The sequence below is a fragment of the Micropterus dolomieu genome, linkage group LG01, assembly GCF_021292245.1.
Source record: "Micropterus dolomieu isolate WLL.071019.BEF.003 ecotype Adirondacks linkage group LG01, ASM2129224v1, whole genome shotgun sequence".
In the NCBI taxonomy this organism is placed as follows: domain Eukaryota; kingdom Metazoa; phylum Chordata; class Actinopteri; order Centrarchiformes; family Centrarchidae; genus Micropterus; species Micropterus dolomieu.
This window is the reverse complement of record NC_060150.1, coordinates 44,375,223-44,394,535: the sequence shown is the minus strand read 5'-3', so window position 1 is coordinate 44,394,535 and position 19,313 is coordinate 44,375,223. Positions and strand designations below refer to the sequence as shown.

General features: G+C 41.9%; 1 protein-coding gene across 6 annotated transcripts in view; it reads left to right on the top strand.

Annotated features, from left to right (window-relative positions):
• drosha (drosha ribonuclease III) overlaps positions 1 to 19,313 on the top strand; it is an 88,337-nt gene that overhangs the window by 25,722 nt on the left and 43,302 nt on the right. For all 6 annotated transcript variants that reach the window (XM_046041028.1, XM_046040951.1, XM_046041204.1 and 3 more), the window contains 7 exons: positions 2,071 to 2,178; positions 5,863 to 5,970; positions 12,965 to 13,103; positions 13,221 to 13,281; positions 13,609 to 13,668; positions 15,875 to 15,974; positions 18,399 to 18,501. In XM_046041028.1, coding sequence (XP_045896984.1) covers positions 2,071 to 2,178; positions 5,863 to 5,970; positions 12,965 to 13,103; positions 13,221 to 13,281; positions 13,609 to 13,668; positions 15,875 to 15,974; positions 18,399 to 18,501 — 679 coding nt within the window. The remainder of the gene's footprint in view (positions 1 to 2,070; positions 2,179 to 5,862; positions 5,971 to 12,964; positions 13,104 to 13,220; positions 13,282 to 13,608; positions 13,669 to 15,874; positions 15,975 to 18,398; positions 18,502 to 19,313) is intronic.

Genomic DNA, 19,313 nt, shown 5'->3' with positions numbered 1-19,313 from the left:
TTTTGTTGTATTGTATGTGTGTGTTTTGGATAGAATGAACAGCATCTCAAATAATTTGCTAGTTGTAGAGCCTAAGGGGCAAACAAACAAAGTGAAGAAGTCAGTGAGTGTTACCAGAAGAATGCCATTGACCAGGGGTGGCCAACTGTGGCCCACTGCCGGATTTTTGTAAAAAGAAAGAAAGAGAGAGAGAGGGAAAGAAGTCAGGGATTTAGAAGAAGAAATGTATTCCATGAAACAAAGGTTCAATATCCTGTAAACAGTTTGATTCTGCTGGCAAAATATTTACTCAAAATTTTTAAAATCCATGACATGTTATCCTTGAGACATAGTAAAAAATAATTCATTACTACTTTTTAATTTATATAGATAGATAGATATATAAAGTTTTATATATATATATATATATATATATAGTTATATTCTTTTATCAATATTTGTGTATGTTGTCTGTTATATTGTAATGAACTAATGGCATGCTCTACAGATGCTTTTGTATTCAACAAGTGAAAAAAAACAACAAATAAACAAAAACCCTTGAAACTGGTCGATCTTGAAAGGAAAAGCCTCACGCACACAGTGGGTGCCCGGTCACAAACATTGGGAGGTGCAGGACCACACGATCTGTCAACTTGCGGAGCCTTTACGGTCATGGGACCATTTCGATTGGCAGGCACCTTTTGTCCAAAGCAGCTTAAGATAAGTAGATTCAAATGTACTAGATGTTAGTAAAAAATAAGCGTAGTCCAAGGCTAAAGGTTAGGGAGGTTGCCAAAAACATCGGAGGTTGCCATAAATATCGACCTTAGACCTTATGCTGGACCACCTACAACGACAACTACTACTAATAATTTCATCTTAGATTGCTCAGACAATGTGAACAATGTAATGCGGATGAGTCCCCTGAATTAACCTACAAAAGCACAAGTAAGCAAGGGAGCACACAGTCAACAGATTTGCACTTTGTCTTCCACAGGTAGTCAATTTCATACAGTGTCTTTGGTGTTTGACCTCATCCAAACCACATACCTCCCAGCAGAAGGATGAGATGATAAAAGTAAAATGTTCCATGACTTGTCTGTTTGTCCAGCCGCAAGCTGGTCCCCTTACCTCCCCATCCTGGTTAATTATTTACTTTTTTTTTACTTCAGTCCATTCCCTGACTCCGTAGAAAGCCCTGCATAATAAATATTTACATATCATTCGCACTTCGATGTGATTACTGCTTTCCATATACAGTGGCTGGCTGTCCATGGAAAGATTTGTTGTGTGTGTGTGTGTGTGTGTGTGTGGTTGCGGATGCATGTGTGGCGCGTGGGAGAGTGTGTTCACTTTGATGCACAGTTCAAAGTAGGATGCCATTATTTATTCATGCCTTTGTTGTTCTTATTTCCTCTGCGAGTCAAAAATTCCTGGCGTTCCATTTTAGGCAGATCACGGCTAACTCAGACGGAGTCGATAGCGTCTCACTTGAATCAAACACATTCATGCGCACGCATTTAGGAGGTGCAGTCTGTCAATACATCTTCCATCTTGGTTGTTATTTGTAGAACCCGCTTGTCTCAGACTCGCCTCCCCCCGACTGCATTTCCAGTTATTTGCTGTAGGGCTGAAATGATGCTGTGTGTGTGTGTGTGTGTGTGTGTATGTATGTATCTGTAATGATTGCTGCTGCTGCCGCTGCTGCTGCAGGTACCTCTAGGCTCATGTGGTGGTCCTAATGGGCAGGCAGGTGCCTCGACTCTTGGCTGCTGGGACTGAATCCTCAGTATCAGCCTTCCTACACCCAGCGCCGCCACCACCGCCCACAGCAGTGCTGACCCTTTGCAGTGCCTCAATTAGCCAGGACCAGCAGAGCTGTCACATCCCCTGTTGCCCCTGTACACTGTTGTACTGTATATGTGTCATGCCATGGAGGTTTCAGTTTATTGCATGTGCCAGCCTTTCTGTTGTGAGAGCAGGAATGAAAGAAGGGAGGGGGTGAGGATGGGGTGGGGTTTTGAGGATGGGAGCTGTCCCCGTAGGCTGTGCTCCAGCGGATCAATAATTGACTGGCTGGTTGTTTGGCAGGAAGCTCTTCAGAAGATCCGTCAGAAGAACACTATGCGCCGTGAGGTGACAGTGGAGCTCAGCAGTCAGGGCTTCTGGAAGACTGGCATCCGCTCCGACGTCTGTCAGGTAACACCCATCAGCTGTATGCATGCACACTGACAACTGCATACATGCAGCAGTACATAATCTGTGCAACATGTGAAGACGAATCACACACATTCAGATGTTCATACACACAGATATTACATGTGCTCATTGTCAACACAAAAGCACACAGTTTGATATTTACATAACAAATACTTACCATGAACCTTAACAGTGTTACAACGTGCTTTAAAATATTCATAAAATCATTAAAGACAAATGCAATACAGATGGAGAAGCCTTAACATTAACAGTAAGTTAAGTCAGAAAACTGAAATGGTTTATCATCAATAGAAGTACAAACAATTAGGGTGATAAAACTCTTTCAAAAACATAAAAGTAGGTTTTCAAGAGCAATTTAAGTGTGGCGGGACATAAAGAAATTTAGTTTAGTTAGATTAGTTTCATTATCAGTTAATTTTTTTTGTCATAAAACTGAAATTCCTCTCAAGTTCCCACAGCCTTAAAGTAACAAATACAGATATTTAACTTACACTTGTTAAAAAACAAAGAAATGACCAAATTCTCACATTTGAGAAGCTGAAGCCAGAGAGTGTTGAGCATTTTTGATGAAAAACAATGAATTCATTATCAGATAAGCTCTTCAAAGACTATTAGAGAGGTTGGGTTCTCCGACCTCACCTGTTGACACCAATCTGTACTTTAGTACAACTATTAAGACTGAACGTGGCATCTATTGGTTCAGAGTCTCAGCAATCTAAACAAAATAGCAGCCAGACCACGATCAGCCCTAGACGGTATCAATAAAACATTAAAATCAATTCGAAAAAACGGACTCAGTGCAAATGTATTGCAGCCGATTGCTTAGTGGTGCATATTTAATGGACAGTTCCACCTTATTACAACTTATTATTATAGCTTTGACCATATTTCCTATCGGTGGTAATAGCATTCTACTCACCAGGTGAAGCACTGAGACAAACAATAATTACCCTGATTGTCTGTTTACAGATAGTAAACAATGATCTTGGTTTAACTTTAACTTGCTGTGTGCGTTTTCCTCTGCAATGAGGGATTATTACTGACATTTTGGGAAAGGAGGTTTAGATTATCTTGCTAAACTGCTTGTCAATAACCTTACTATTAACAAGGTGAATACATTAACTGATGGCCACAACTATGTAAAAAGAAGACCCAATTTGTAATACACCGCAGTGAGACGGACACAGACCAATGCTCAAAACAGCCACAGAAACTTTGCTTCTGATCTTTCCACATATTGCATCACTTCTCCATTCAAGTGTCAAAATGTGTGTAAGGAAAGTGGACTACCACAGAGCCTCAGCAACCATACCCTTCATTAAATAATGTGTCAGATCTGACATTTTATTTTCACCATCCCTCTGTATGGCAAGAGCACATGTACCGTTATCTCCCTTTATGCACTTGTTAGCAGCAAAATAAACCAGGATGGGATTTTATCTCCACACGGGCTGTATGTTATCTCCATCTCGGGGAAGTGGGACAACATATGCAGCTTACAGCCCTCTGCGTGCATACGATTTTGCTTGGACAGCCTTAATGAGATTTGAGTCATAACCCTGAATGTGTTAGTGGCATGCTGTGCCCACTTAAACATACAGAGCTGTATTCACGGATGTGTGAGTGTAATGAAATGGACTACTACGCTTTATTTTATAAGTCTATTGCAATATTGTCTGCTAGGGAATAATTGCCATCAGCGTTGCACATCTCTTTCTCCGAACACATCTCCTGTCTGTATGCGGCGAGGATAGCCTACAGCTGATACTCATGCTCACATTTGGAGAGGAATGACAGAAAGTTCTAGCCTCACAAACCAGACCTCTCTTACAGCAAGGTCTAGCAAAGAAGGATCCGATCCATAATTGCTGCCCAATTATATTTGCTTCAAGCTGTACTGCTACGACTAATTGGTTCATGAATAATTTCAGTTCGAACTGCGGTGGTACACTCTGCACAGCGTGTGACACAGTCAAGAGATAACGGCAAAACTGACCCATAGATTCTTGATTCTAAAAGCAGGCGCTCTATTCAGAACAAAATCAACCCCCTCATTATTGACATTGCTCAGCTACACCAAGGTTGTTTCGCTTAAAAGGCTCTGTCAAGGACCAGGCTACAGATTGAAGGCAGGAATGGGATTTATTTATTCATCACTATTTTTGTTATTTTATGTTTCTATATTTATTTTTTTGATTCATTGCTGTTTTCGGCTTTGTCTTCCTGCCTTTGAATCGTGTCCCTGATCACATCCATGTGAAAGCAGTCAAAAATATTTAAAGTTGTTTTTTTTCTACAACAGAGAAAATAAGTGTGGGTGGGTCTTTATTCACTGCAGCAGTGTGCCACATTTATTTATTTATCATCTAATATAAACATTAATCCACCTACTGATATGTCACATAATCAAGCCAGAGCATGGATGAATACAGCTATCTACATTTGTATCGGTGGCGAGTAGGTAGGTAGGAAGTGATGTGATTAAACAGAAAATAAGATGTGAATGTGAACTATTTTATATTTTTATTCCAGTAATAAAATTATGATAAATTGAGTTAAAGTGCAATTTAAAATTCATGCGTGTCATATTTCAGCCAGGGGAAAAGAAAATTCAGGCCGCTGGTCCAGTTGGACTCTGTCCAGAATGCCCAAACGTCATCCGTGACAGTAAATTAGAAATTTCCCACCTTTTAATTACCTGAGTATCAACTCTAACAAGCCCCCACCCCGCCTTTCTACACACACATATACTCAGTCACTCCGGCAGTCATCAGAACAGGTCAGGAGCTGTAGACACGGCCAGGGCCTGGCTTTGTTAATTGGCTGCTTAACAAGGCCTGGGGAGTGTGTCACCACGGCCCCTGTGATGGCCCCAGGGCTACGTGGCAGCACTGCTTGTAGCTGCCGGGCCTTGGGCTCACCCTCCCCAGTAGCACTAATTAAAGCATGCGTGGGTCCCTCCTCTCTCATGTGGTGGCACGGGGTTAATGTGTGTACACGAGCCTCTGCTACAGTTTCTCAGCCACTCCGACTGGCGGACTTGATAAGCCTCCTCTAATGATTCTGTAGATTGGCTCTCTGACTAAGGGACTCATTTGCTGACCGCTGACTGTTTTCTTTTCTGCTTTCAGTTTCACTTTCCGTGTCACGTTTACCTCGCTGATATGCACAGTTGTCAGTTCCAAGTAACTTTCCTTTTCACTTTCCTTTCACTTTGTTGTACTCAAACTTTTCGTTTTATTGTATGAGGGTCAGAGTGGGCTGTCAGTGTTTGTCCAAATGTAAGTGTGTCAACATGTCGAAATGGCCTTCGATTTGACTGTCCGGTCCAAATGTGAATTTCCCTCCTCTCATTCCATCTCACAGTGCAGCGATTGGGTTTTTGATTATTTCATCTCTCTGTTGCAGAGCACCACTTAATAAATAATGACTGGTTGATTGATTTCTCCCTCCCTGTTCCCTCTATCAACTCTCTCCCATTCTTTCTCACAATCTCTTCATCACACTTTCTCTCAAAACACACTCTCCTCTCTGTTCTTTCATATATATATATATATATAATCCTCATGCTCTATCTCTTCCCATTTCTTTCCCTTTCCATTTTGTTCTTCCTATGCTGCCTTCCCTCCTGCCATTTTTGCCAATTCTCTCTGTCCTCCACAGCATGCCATGATGCTGCCTGTTCTCACCCATCATATCCGGTACCACCAGTGTCTGATGCACCTGGATAAGCTCATTGGCTACGTCTTCAAGGAGCGCTGCCTCCTTCAGGTAAGGCACAGTCATGACAGCTGTTTACTTGCAAAGTGATGTGACTCTATGCCTCAACCTTAGCTGCATTATTTAAAGGCTGGCATAGTTGATAACTAACAGGATGGATAAGGGTAGGCATATCCCCGCAGTTCTTTTAGGCAGGGCGCAGTCTACAGCCGGCCAGATAAAAAGTAAACATTTTGTGCAGGGGCTTCTTGTGCACAGAGATCCAGGGAGACGGCGTTTGCCTCATTATTGTGCCCATTCCACCTCTGCAGGGAGAGTTCAGGTGGAAAGAGGGGCTCAGGAGTCAGCTAAGGTAACCCACACACTGGCCTGAGTCATATCTCTGCAGCGAGCATCCCAGGTCTGCTGTGAGTTGCAGTGACAGTAGTCAGGACAACAACAGCCTCCTCCATAATGCCAGCTCTCCCCTCTCAGGTCTGCAGCCTCAAGCTGTGTGCTCTCAGAGTAAGCCCCACGGCTGCCTTCAGTTATATTGAAGAGCTGTCATAACCTGATACATTAGAAATCAATGAGTTGAAGGCTATTCATAGTTAAAAAGGGGAAGGATGCATTAAGATTTGCTCAAGGCTCTGTGTGCATGGCTGCTCAGTGTGCTGGGTGTGTTTATGTGTGGGGATTTGCACGAATCGATCGATGATTGGCCTTCTTGTTGTTTGTATAATGATGACCTGTCATTACGAGCGCTAAAAGGGAAACACTGACCTGCTGCAAGGCCAGCCGGCGGCCGACAAGCTGCGGCCCTTTCATCAAGGAGGCGTCCGTTTCAGCTTGACATCTCGGTCTCTTAGGGAGAAGTTAATGGCTTTGTCCCTCCCTCTCTCTCTGTCAATTCTTTCATCTTCCAAAAAGACAAACAAACAAAAGAAGAAACAATCTGTGTGTGATCATAACAAGTCACATACAGGCCTCTGCAGTGCGCGCTGCCTGTCTGTCCGCATCACAGTTCTACCCACTGAGGTGTTAACCATCGCTCTTTGTGTGTGTGTGTGTGTGTGGGGTGGGGGTGGGGGGGGACAAAGCCAGGGCTGTCAGCAGTTCACCACTGCTGGGACAGAAATTGTCCAAGTAGGGAGCCATCACTGCTGAGCTTACAGCACCTTCCTCATCTACCGCACACACACATCAGTGGCTTAATGTCCCACAACACACACACTGTCTGCCTAGATGGGTTTGGACAGAACGGCTGCAGGAGTGCAATGGTGCTTGTTCAAACAGCCCTCTCCGAGTCAGAACTTATTTCCGATCAGCCATCACCTTCTATTTGCCTCCACTCTGATAGGATGATCATTTAATGAGTTGAATGTTTTCCAGTGGCAGTCTATTCATTTCTAAAGTGAGAGAATCTGGTACCATTATAAACTGTGCTTCGACACATACACACAAGGCTGTATATAATGTAGGGGTGAATAAAGACATTTTCAAACCACAGTATGGGTGTTATCACACTGTTTAAAGTTCTCCACTTTAAGTCTTAATAAACTGCTAAATGTGCGTCTTGCAGTTTAGAGCAGATTTTTGCTTTTGCTGATACAAAAGTAGTACTGTATATTTAGCTATAGAGAAGCCATGAGTATTTTAAACAAATACTGGCTTATGCTTTATGAATGGCTGACATGATTGAGAGATTTCTATGAACATTTTGATTAATTGCCATGACATTCTGATCACTATTGGAGTTCTTTGTAACTCCTGTAAATCCAATCAGGCTCTGGCTGAAAAGAAGTAGCATAGGGTCTGGGTTGAGGACTTTCCCAGGGTGACTGGCAATTACCAACTGTAGGGATACCACGGAGCACTGGGCTGAGCATGGCCACGCTGGAACATTTTCCCTGGAGTCCCTAGTCAAATAATCCTCTGCAACTTTGTGTTACGAACAGAAAGACTGTGGTTGAAAATAGGGATGGCCAAAACAATGAAAGATCCATAATTGTTAAGTTACAAAAAAAAAAACTATACCTAAATTATTAATAGTCAAACAAAGCATGGTATAAACTAGTCTGACATGTTTTGAAAGTGATACTTTGAACACACTCCTAGTGAGGCTTATATTTAAAGGGGTATTTATAGAGAGGAACAGAACTTGGGTGGTCATTCTTGGTTTGGGACACTTCGGTATTTCATGTGAATTTTTGTTCTAGCTATGAAGAGTAATGAGCTGTACTCCCATTAAAGGAATGAAAATTTATTTCCCTTTTTTCATATTTTCCTTAGAAGAGATGAAAGCAGCTGATCATCTGGGAAACCAGAGGGTTGGGTGGGTCTGCACAGAATCAATGCTTGTTTCCAGCTCAGCCTCTGTAATGTTTTAATGAAAGCTATCAGTGAATCAAAATTGCAAGGTGTGCATATGTCGTGAATGCATAATCACTATATTATACTGAGTCAGTAAAGCCATGAAAGTATCATTTTGATTATCTGTGCATCAACATACCTGTTATTGCAGTACAGTGTGAACCTGCCATGAAGCAACTGACAAAAACCCAGCCTGCGAGTGGGAGCCTCTGCACTTCCCCCTCGCCTGGCTCCAGTGGAGCCACGGCCCTTTGAAGCTTCTCTTCAGAGAGCCTCCCTGTTAAACATTTAACATTTAAAACTTGTGGGGGGCGGGGTTGGAGAGACATGTGTTCATAGTCGCCACATGCTCCCGCATCGCCACATCCACCAGACCCTCATAATCCTACCCACCCCCTGTTGATTCATCCCCATTCCTCACTTTTGACCCATGCTGACAGAATGAGAGGCATCACTGAGGATCTCAATAATTTAACTGTACAAGTCCTCTGCCCCAGCTCTGATATTGCATGCTTTTGTTTACATGCCCCCGTGAATGTGGCTGTGACTCTGTGGACAGAGTACCGGTGTATTTTATTTGTTTTGTTATTCATGGCGACGCATGCCCAGCCATGTGATTGAGGTGTCAGTCTGTTTCAAGTTACACTGGCCTGGATATTTTTTTTACAGGCTTGGAATATTTTCTTGTATTTCTGAACAAATATTTGAAATTCCTTGTTACCAAAATAAAAAGCTATGAATGTTATGTGTAATAGTGGAAGGCACAGAGTGGGCACACATTAATAAACGTGTGTTGTGGATGCAGGCATGGACCCAACGGATAACAATCTTTTATCAAAACCCAAGGCTAAACCCCGAGAAACCTGAAGCCAGAGGTTAAGATGGATTGTTATTTGACGCAAGAGGTTAATGATAGTCCTGCTGTAGATACCTAGCCATATTGTGTTTCAATTATACTTCCCACAGTAACTGTTTCTACTTTCTTTCATTCTTTTTGTAATATATAGAGTGAAAGTGGGAAGGTTTGCCTTGACTCACTACTAAGACCACTGCCGTGCAATGGCTGTTCTTTTATTCACTGTGATAAAGAGCGATGATTGCGACGAGCAGAAAGGTTGCAGATAGATGCCTTTGCTAGGTGTGTATTATTAAAAAAAAATAAATTAAAAGGTTAAGATTAGTGCGACTTTTTTCAGCTTGCTTCATTTTGTTGTCATCATCATCAACAGTCTCCAGTCTGGAACTTTTTTTGCGAAGGCAATGCCAAGTTGAGGGCAATGCAAAGAAGATTTTTAAAAAGCTACATTTTATTACAAGTAAACAACTAATTTACATCACGATGCAGAGGAGTATTTCAAGTGATCCTAGTCTGTTCCCTCAGTTTTTTTTCTTTTTACCCCTGAATCCATATTTACCTGTGTACTATATTAAATAATGCAGTACACGGTAATGACATTGTTGAGTCCTGTTTGCCAAGCCGGCAGCTTGCCCATAATTTTCCCTGCATGCGGGTGCAACAACACTCTTTCCAGTCAAGTCTGCTGCTCTCCGCTGAGCGATGATGTTCATTCCCGTTTAGCCAAAGGCAGTTGAGCAGCAGCTGAGGCAGTGATCACTAAATCCAAATCCCTCAAATACTTTACGCAGTCATTATGTTGACAGGAACAGTTGCAGACGTCAATCCTCTCCACAGATTCAGCTTAAAAGCCAATACTGTTGTTGGATGTTGTCCTTAACTGTGAAGGACCTGCAGTGTTTACAGAATAACTGATGTATTTTGCTTGATGCATTTCCTTTAGAGTACCCAACTCTGTAGTTCAGGCTGTGTAGTAGGCAGTCATTGACTTATGTCTGACACCACACAATGGGGAAAGTTGAAATTGGAAGTAGACGTGGTGGTTGTTGTTGTTGTTTTTATTTATATTTTTTTATCAAACTGTCAACACGGCGCTGAGAATTGCTAGATTTCTGCTTGTGTCATGTCAAATAACTAGCTTTTTTTTTTCTCCCACAAAACAACACTGTTCCTCTTAACCACAGAAAAAAATACAATTGCTGTTGAATTTGTCATCTGTGTTCAAGGGTACAAAGCTGAAGGCCTCTTGAGCAACTATAAATATTGAAACCTCTCTGTTAACGTTTTACATATATATCTCATTGGAGCTTGAAATTGATTTGAAGTTGGCTGAAAGGAGACAAGCATTTTGAAAAGCAAGCCCAGGGGGGAGAGTAGTTGGAGTTTTTTTATTTTTTTGGGCTGAGATTAACATTCTCCTAATGTAAGATTGATAAAGGCTTGACATATCCTACTGAGCCCTATCTTTTTCTTCCCTCAGCGCGTTTGAGTTGTTCAGCTGCGGCAGTCTTTCTAGGCACAGCAGTTTTTGTCCTCTTTTTCAAACAAAGCTGACTGTCGACTAATGCATTTCCTTCAGGGTTATTTTACCTTAAACTCCCGCTTTTGCCTCTCTTTACAGGTTTGAAAGTTTAAGTCATTAATTTTCATACAAGCAACTTCACCGTGACAAAGAGGCACAAGGGACACTCGCTCTCCCTTTCAGGGCTCACCTAACCTCAGCTATCTCTCCACTTTTCCTTCGAGCGATTGCTGATCCAACATTATTAGACTGATTTGCATTGACCAGTGTTACCGTTTGTAATTAGTTATTAGCTGAAAGAGGAGGTGGAACGGATCATGCTCTGTGGAGAGTTTTCACAGGGCCTGGTGTTGAGCCATGCTGTTGATGTCTAAATAATGTCAGTTATGATTTTTTTTTTCACTGTGTACATGATTGATCCTTTGTGACCTGGAACACAGTCCCAGGAACTACGGAGCCCTAGAAACTAGAAAGAGCTAAAGGCCTCTGTGGTGCATTTCTGTTTGACTACATCGGAAGAACCGGGAAGATAAGGCAAATTAGACTGATAATATAAATGAGTTGCTTTTTGTTAGTCACAGTTTTATGCACAGGATAAGACAACAACACAGTCTCATTGCATCTTCTTTGTAATTTACTGCTCTGCGAATTTGATGTTTGAGTGGATGCTTGAAAGTGTGATGTGCAGGGATGGAATGAGAGACTAAATGTGCCACAGGTAAGTAGGGCCGCAACTAACGACTATTTTGATAGTCGATTAATCTATCGATTATTGAAACGAATAAAAGACTTATGAATTACAAAATTACACAATGCGTCTTATTTAGCTATCAGCTTTAAAATTAAACTTGTTAATATACAGTCACAACAATAAAATAAATACTGCTTTCAAAAATGCATCTTTTAATGAACGTTTCTGCTGCAGCAACAGAAGGTTCCTCTGAAATCAAGTCCTGATCTCAGCAGCTGATCTGCTGTTTACTGACTGAGCAGTTTACACGCCAGTGCTGCAACACACCAGGACAAACTGACACCATACACAAAGAAAGGAATAACGTCATGCATTACATTTGCCGAATTTACAGGAGGGTCAATAATTACTATAATTATTATTTAACGATTTTATTGTAGACAACATTTTATATATTTTCCCATAACTCAACAACTCACAAAACTCTGAATTTTTCTTTTTTTTTTTTTAAGGGAGTTTGCCGCCATACGCATTGACAGGAGAACCTATTTCTCTTCTTTATAAAGTATGAAATTGTCCGGTGTTGTCTAATCTTGCGCACTCGGCAGCAGCACGTCCTCCAGCTGGGAACGTCACCATGAGCAATGCATCGTTTATGATTGTAAAGTCAGGGCACATCTGCAATGTGAACGCCGGCGTTGTGTATAATAAATGTGCTACTCTCAGCGCCATTAAAAACCAATCAAATTGTCCAAAGCAAACTGTATAGAAAATGTTACAGCTCATAGCGTGAAATAACACGGCTTTAATGGGAAGCTAGCTCGCTCACTAGTTTACTGAGACGAGTCTTCATCATCCACAGAGCGGTGTTTTTAAATTTGATTATTAAATTTGTTGCCAACGAGATCGATTTTTGTCGATTTCTACGTCGATTAGTTGTTGCACCCCTACAGGCAAGATGCCTGTCTGTGTAAAACAAAAAGTTTTCGTCTGTCACTTTTTTACTTTTGAATGAATCAGAAATAACATTTGCTATTTATTTATTTTTTTAAAGTAACCCACATATCCAAAACCCTAAACTAAACTGTGGTAGCTCAGCTGGCTCAGCTTGTCACCTATAGGTCAGGTATTGCTTGAAGAGCACTGGTTTGTACAATGTGTTGTCAATCAAAAGTGTTTATAGTAGCTGTCATAAAGAGGGGGGAGACACATTATTATTTAAATATGAACATAACTGCACATATTTTCAGTCAATCTGTCTTGGAAGGAACTCATAGTGTTGCACCTGGTTGTTGACATAAACATGTTGGATTGTCGGTTTAGGAAAGTTGCAAAAATGGTATGCTCCTTAATCCCACGTCAGAAAAGTGTGAGGTGTCTCCGAAGCTAATCAGGTCATTCCTGAAAACTCTACACAATAGTTTCGAAAGTACTGCCCCAGGAGCATTGATTGTTTGAGGGCAGGAAATATAGCACATGAACTACAGTAAATTGAGACTCTGCTTCCTCCAACTCAAACAAAGTTAAAGTTCCCGACTTCCTAAAAAGATTCTTGGGTTCATGAAAATGGTCCTGTGGTTGAAAATCATTCCATTACTCCTAACTCCCCTATTCTCATGTCCAGCTTGCCATGACTCACCCCAGTCACCACCTCAACTTCGGCATGAATCCTGATCACGCCCGCAACTCCCTTTCCAACTGTGGCATCCGCCAGCCTAAGTACGGAGACAGGAAGGTCCACCACATGTACATGAGGAAAAAGGGTGGGTAATTGTTGCCTTTGTATCCGGCTCTCTCCCTGTCTTGTTTCTTTTCTTGCTGTAAAATGACCACTCTGTCTATTATCGTCCCTCACCTCTCCCCCTTGGATTTCTTTTCAGGAATCAACACATTGATTAACATCATGTCTCGTCTGGGGCAGGATGACCCCTCCCCTTCCAGGTAGGCTGCCTGCGGGCACATATCTGGTCATGCTATCACTGACCACAGGGGCAATCAAAGGGACGATCCTTGTGATTAATATACCCGGCAGGCCTGCTGACAAGAAAATTAACTTTAACTGTGAAAAGAAGGGATATCTCAGGGGAAATGAAATGAGCTCATTTTAAGGGCAACTACTTCTTATTATTGAATGGGAGCTGCTGTTATTCTCAGAGCGCTGATCAGGCGAGCGGCTGTGTGAGAGTGTACCTATAGTCTGTTGTTCTCGCTACTTCTTCAACTGTCCTCACATCACCACCTTTCCTCCCGTCTCCTCCCCACCCCTAGGATCAATCACAACGAGAGACTTGAGTTCCTGGGTGATGCTGTTGTCGAGTTCCTCACCAGGTGAGAAAGCGCTCACGCATCTTTGATAGACACGACTGCTAATTGAAGCTGACTACTACACTATCAGCCTTTCTTTTTTTCCTCCCGTTCCTTTCCTCACCCTCTCACTTCATTTCTCCCTCTCCCTCATTGTCTACATCTATCCATGTCAGTCACAACCACGCTCCTTTCCATACTTTCGACTCATTTAAGACAGTGATGTACTGGTAATTGGAACTGAGATGTAATTTTTTTCCCCCCCTACCCCCTTTTTAACGGCCTAAAATTCTCCATGACAACTTGCAATTAGCCGTCTGGAATTGCTGTCTGTAATGCTGACTGTGTTATTGACTCCCGGGTGAGTACGGACATTGCTGCGTGGCACTTACCTAAGCACAGTGCTAATTATATGTAGCTATTATTAATCTCACACACTACCTAGCAGTGCAATGCCCAGCTACCCACTGTACCTCTACCCCCTTCTCTGAGTGGATATTACAAGAAGAAAATATAAGAAAAGGGCTTTCTGTCTTGCCACAGTATGTAGCACTCATCCCCACACAGGTAGCCAAAAGGAAGAATAGATTTTTATCTGACTTCCATTTCCCAACAGAATAACTTCTACTCCCAAAATATAATTCGTAACCCTTGGTGCTAATACTTCCACAACAGTGAACATTCAGGAGCAGGATTAAACCTTAATAGGAACTGACACTGGGTTACACGGGACACTGCTTCAGCTCCTTATGCAGCAAGAACAGTGTTACAAAGAAGGTGGTTAGCCTCTGTTTCTCTGGATATCTCTGGGCATGTTTTTGCCGCTCTCCCTCCCCCTTCCTCTGCCTTCCTTCTTTTGATTGTTAGCGTCTGACGAGACATGCTTGGCCTACGCTCTGGCCCTCTGAATTATTTATCAGCCTCTTGTCCAGTTAAATGGGTACAGCAGATCCAGCCAACTGCCTTGTGCACCTCCAGTGCTCACTGCCCTTGGAGGTTATCTGTGCCTCTGCTGTCCAGCCAACAGAATATTTTGCTCATTTGAATAGCCCCACCGCAGGGAGTTAGTGTTGAACAGAGGGGGGTCAGCAGATGATGTAAAAAACATAATTCCTCTTGCAATATTTGTGATACTCCTTCCTGAAAAGTTAATGGTTCACAAGAGGGAATTATTGATGTCCAGGTAAGTTTTTTTTTTTTAAATTAGGTTCTCATCTTTAATAATTATTACTAAGTGCATAAAGATGACTGCAGGGTCAAGTAAACGTCACTTGTGTTTCTGGATTTAACCATCACTGCTGCGGAGCATGTGAGGAGAAGCACATGAGAAATGGTTTACAGATGAGCTTCAGAATAACTGGCTGCAGCCACAGTTTTTTTTGTTCACATAATGACCCTTTGATGTACCGGGGTCAATAGTTCACTGCATTATGAAGAACATTCTTGAAGGCCATTTTCTGTGCGTCTGTGGATCAACTTTTTCTTGTGCCATTCTGACTGAAAAGCTGACCGCAGTTTTTTGTACCTGAAGAATGCTACGTAGACCGGTAAGCCAGTCTCTGTGACTGACATTTTTGCCAGCAAACAAAGTGTCTCTGGTCTAATTATTTTTCATTACGCTAAGTGGTTTTTATTAATTCCAAGAGCTTTGTTTTCACACTAAGATCACAATACCCTGACAAATAGACCTCTCGTGAATTTGGAAAACAGAACGCCACCTGCTTTCCTCTCTTTGCATTGATTAGAAATGACTGAATTAAATGGCCTGTTTTAATTCAAATGAAATCAAATGATACGCTGTGGTTAGAGAGACGCTGGACCGTAATGAAAATGGAACCTGCTCGCCCAGAACCCAGCTGTGGAACTACTGAAGCGTCTGCGGCCATTTCTGGGTTCCAACACAGACCTGGAAAGGCTGGAAATCTCTAGAAAATTAATTAGGTGGTCTTGAAATTTTGGGTAAATGCAGGATGCGAATGTCATCTGTCTGTACATTTTAGAACGTACACTCACTTTTTTTCATTACACACACTCATTTGCGTTGGTCTGAGGAGTAACTTTCTGTAGATTTTGTGATGGCCGTATTTCTCTTCCACTGTTGGTGTGTAGACATTTTTAGTTGGAAATATTCCATATTTTTTCAGTGCCTTAATCACTAAATACAACATGAAATCTGAGATCCAGTGACTTATTCTTCAGCTGCCCTAATCTGTTATTTCTCTGTCCGCAGTGTCCACTTGTACTACCTTTTCCCTAGTTTGGAGGAGGGCGGCCTTGCCACCTACAGAACAGCCATTGTACAGAACCAGCACTTAGCCATGCTAGCCAAGGTAAATTCGCCTCCTCCAACTCATAACAAGTCCTACTTCTGCACGTTGAAACAGTGAAAGGTGTGTGAAGTGACAGGAGAACCTGTTTGAGGCAGTGTTATTGTTTTCTATCTTGCCTTTATGACTTTGCCTCTTTCTAAGGGGGCACTGGGGAAAACAATAATTTTGTCTTTCTGTCATCCCTACCCCTTTTTTTGCCCCCTCAGGTTTGTAATTGGAGTTAAAAGGTTGTTGTTTTGGAGGACTAGAATAGTGTGTCTGGGGTCCCTGTGGGCCCCTAGAGGTCTTCCTGAAACACTCTCCAGTTCCTGTTATCGCTAGGCCCCCTTGCTTCCTTACTCTACTCTCTCACTGGCAGCGTTGTACAGCCAAGCCTCACTCACTGGCACGTTTGTAAAGAACACAACAATAATCGTCCCGTGATGTGGAGAAAGCAATTAAAAACTTCAATCTTTCATGTTACTCCCTGCTGAATACAAAGATGCAGCCGCCCGAATCTGCATTAGTGCTGTGTAGCAGTTTGGCTTGTTTCAATTTGCCGCTCGCGGTAAAGTGAGTGTGATACAGTGTTCAACGTTGCCAAGTTGTTTACCAGGCTCCTCTAAAGCCGTCTGCTCAAGAACACTCGCAATTATCTTTCAAAAAATATCTTCGGCGAGCAACGGCACAATCCGCCACTTCACTTGGAAGGCTTAAAAGTAAGAACGGGTTCCCTCTGAGTTGGAGTATTTATGAATTGTGATTTAATTTGTGTGTGCAATCACGGGGGGTGGGATACCACCAGCAGTTATCAGCCATAATTAAATAGAACCCTGACTGTTTTTTGCCGGGTATTCGTCTGTGGTGCACTGCCAGTAAAGTCAAGTTGGGCTACTTTTGACTTGGCTCAGGGAAATAGTTGCAGAAAGTTTGACTGACCCACAGTCCCACACCTCACTATACTTATTTACATGAAATGCAAACTAAGCATTTTGTTATGAATATAATTATTATTTTTACTTCTTTATGTGATGTCCTGCTTCACCAAGTTTTCACCAAAGTACGCCAGCTGAGTTGTCTGGCTCCGCTGGAAGTTTGCTTCCTTGTTCAAGGGTAGCTTGGTTTGTAGTTGTAGGGTCAATTAGGCAATAGTTTCTCATTCAGTTTGTTATCACATATTTACAAAGCAAGCAATCTTGTTCCAGTGACCCTCTGGTCACAAGGAAAGTGTATTTGTACAGCCCAGTTATGGCATAAACTGTCTCAATGGGCTTTACTGGCCCACATGAGCAATTGTTCCTGGATCAACCAGAGCTCTATTACAAGGAATCCCCCAAAAACCCAAACACATATAAAAGATGGAGAACTCTGGAAAGTAGAATTTAAAAAGAAGAAGAAAAAGGATAAAAAAGAGCACTTTATTAACCCCACTGGGAAATTACAGTGTTACAACTGCTAAAGCACATAAATCACAAAACAAATGACATAAGGACACTCGAGGAGGTGTTGTAGGAAAGACACACGATCCAATAAAAAGCCATAAATAATAATAAACAAGTAGAACAAAATAAAGTCTGGGAATAGAGACAAAACTAAAAATTAAGACCATACTTTAACTCTGATATTTATTAAATATACACTGTACAGTGATAGAACTCAGTGATATACTGTACATTAGTAGTGCAAGTAGGTAATATTGTGTTCAATGTAATATTGTCTATCTTATATAGATTATTATAAAATTAACTGTACATTGAATATATTTGTACATAAAATATAGCCATGCACAGAGGCTGCATGTGTATGTTATATATGAGGTAACATAGTACCAGAGATAAATAGGACATTGTTATAATAATAATAATACATATTTATAAGCTTGTTATAGTATAATAAATTCAATGTCAGTTCTTCATGTCTCTTTGATGTGGAGGGTCAGCCATTTCCCTGTTATGCATATTTATAGAACTAATGTATGTTATTGTAAAAAGTGGTTTACCAGTGAAAGAACTCACTACATTTCAGAGAATGAAGGTCACCACTGTACAATTTCACAATTTATCTTGGGATTATCTAGTGTGTGTGTGTGTGTGTGTGTGTGTGTGTGCGTGTCTGTCTGTGTGTGTGTGTGCCAGTGCAATTTTGTGTGTGCATGCGCGCACGTGTGTGAACACTTTCCTCCTGTGCCGGTTTAGTGCATCATGCCACAGCTGGACAACACATGGGCACATCTGTCAGTGCCATGAAGTAGAACCTTTTCCAGCAAGGGCAGGCAATCTTTTTCATTTCCCTCGAGTTTTTTGGCCCCTTTTTTCCCTTGTTTTCCATTGAGAGCCTATGAAAATGTGCAATACCAAAAAAAAAAAAATGCTATTACTTTTTCAAAAGACTATTACCAAGGTTTCAGTGGCAGCACACTGATATGAATGTGTTTGTCTTTGACAGAAACTGGAGTTAGATCGCTTCATGCTCTACGCTCACGGACCGGATCTGTGCCGGGAGTCGGACCTGCGACACGCCATGGCCAACTGCTTTGAGGCACTTATCGGTGAGATTCCCACGAGACAAAGATAGAAGCGGGGATGATGGTTGTGCAGGAGAACAAAAAAAGACAAATGCATTTTGAGTGAACTAAATATGTAAATCTATTCCTAAAAGGACAGATTTACATATACTGAAAACAAATACTTTATCCCAGCTCTTACAAACACAACACAGAATTAAGGGTTGTAATACTTTAGTGTTAGCGAAGTGCTGCTCTGCTGGACTTTGTTGCAGCACAGGTTTATTGGTAATGCTTCTATGCATAAATGTGTTTAATCCACCTGCTAACTTCATGTGCTTTGGATAAAAGTGAATCTTTTAATAGTTTGTGTGTGTTAAGCTGTATAAATAGCTGCAGTGGATCTCCAATTAGGCCCTGGAAACATTACACATCTTTATTGATCTCTGGAGATGTGGTTTGACCTCTAGCTGGACAGGCAATCCCCAGAGCTCCCCTTTACCCACAGCAAACACATACACAAGCTTGCTATTCATCTCTCTAGCAGTTCAGTGATAGAGTTTGTGCAGTGATTAGGACCCCGTGCTGGAAACCACTCACACAAAACACACACACACAAAAATCACTTGGTGGGGACGCTCCACGCTCTCTCCATTCCAACCCCATGGGCAGCGCTAAGCTAAGCCTCACTCCTGGAGAGCTGCAGAGTCGGCAGCTTTCCTCATCTTATCACCATCTTGATTGAACCAGTTCATCCGTCTCTGCGCTGCCCTGATGATAGATACAGAAAGCGTGTGGCTTTAAAGAGATCTTCTTCGCTTGCCTCCTCCCCCCCCCCCCCCCCCCCCACAACAGCA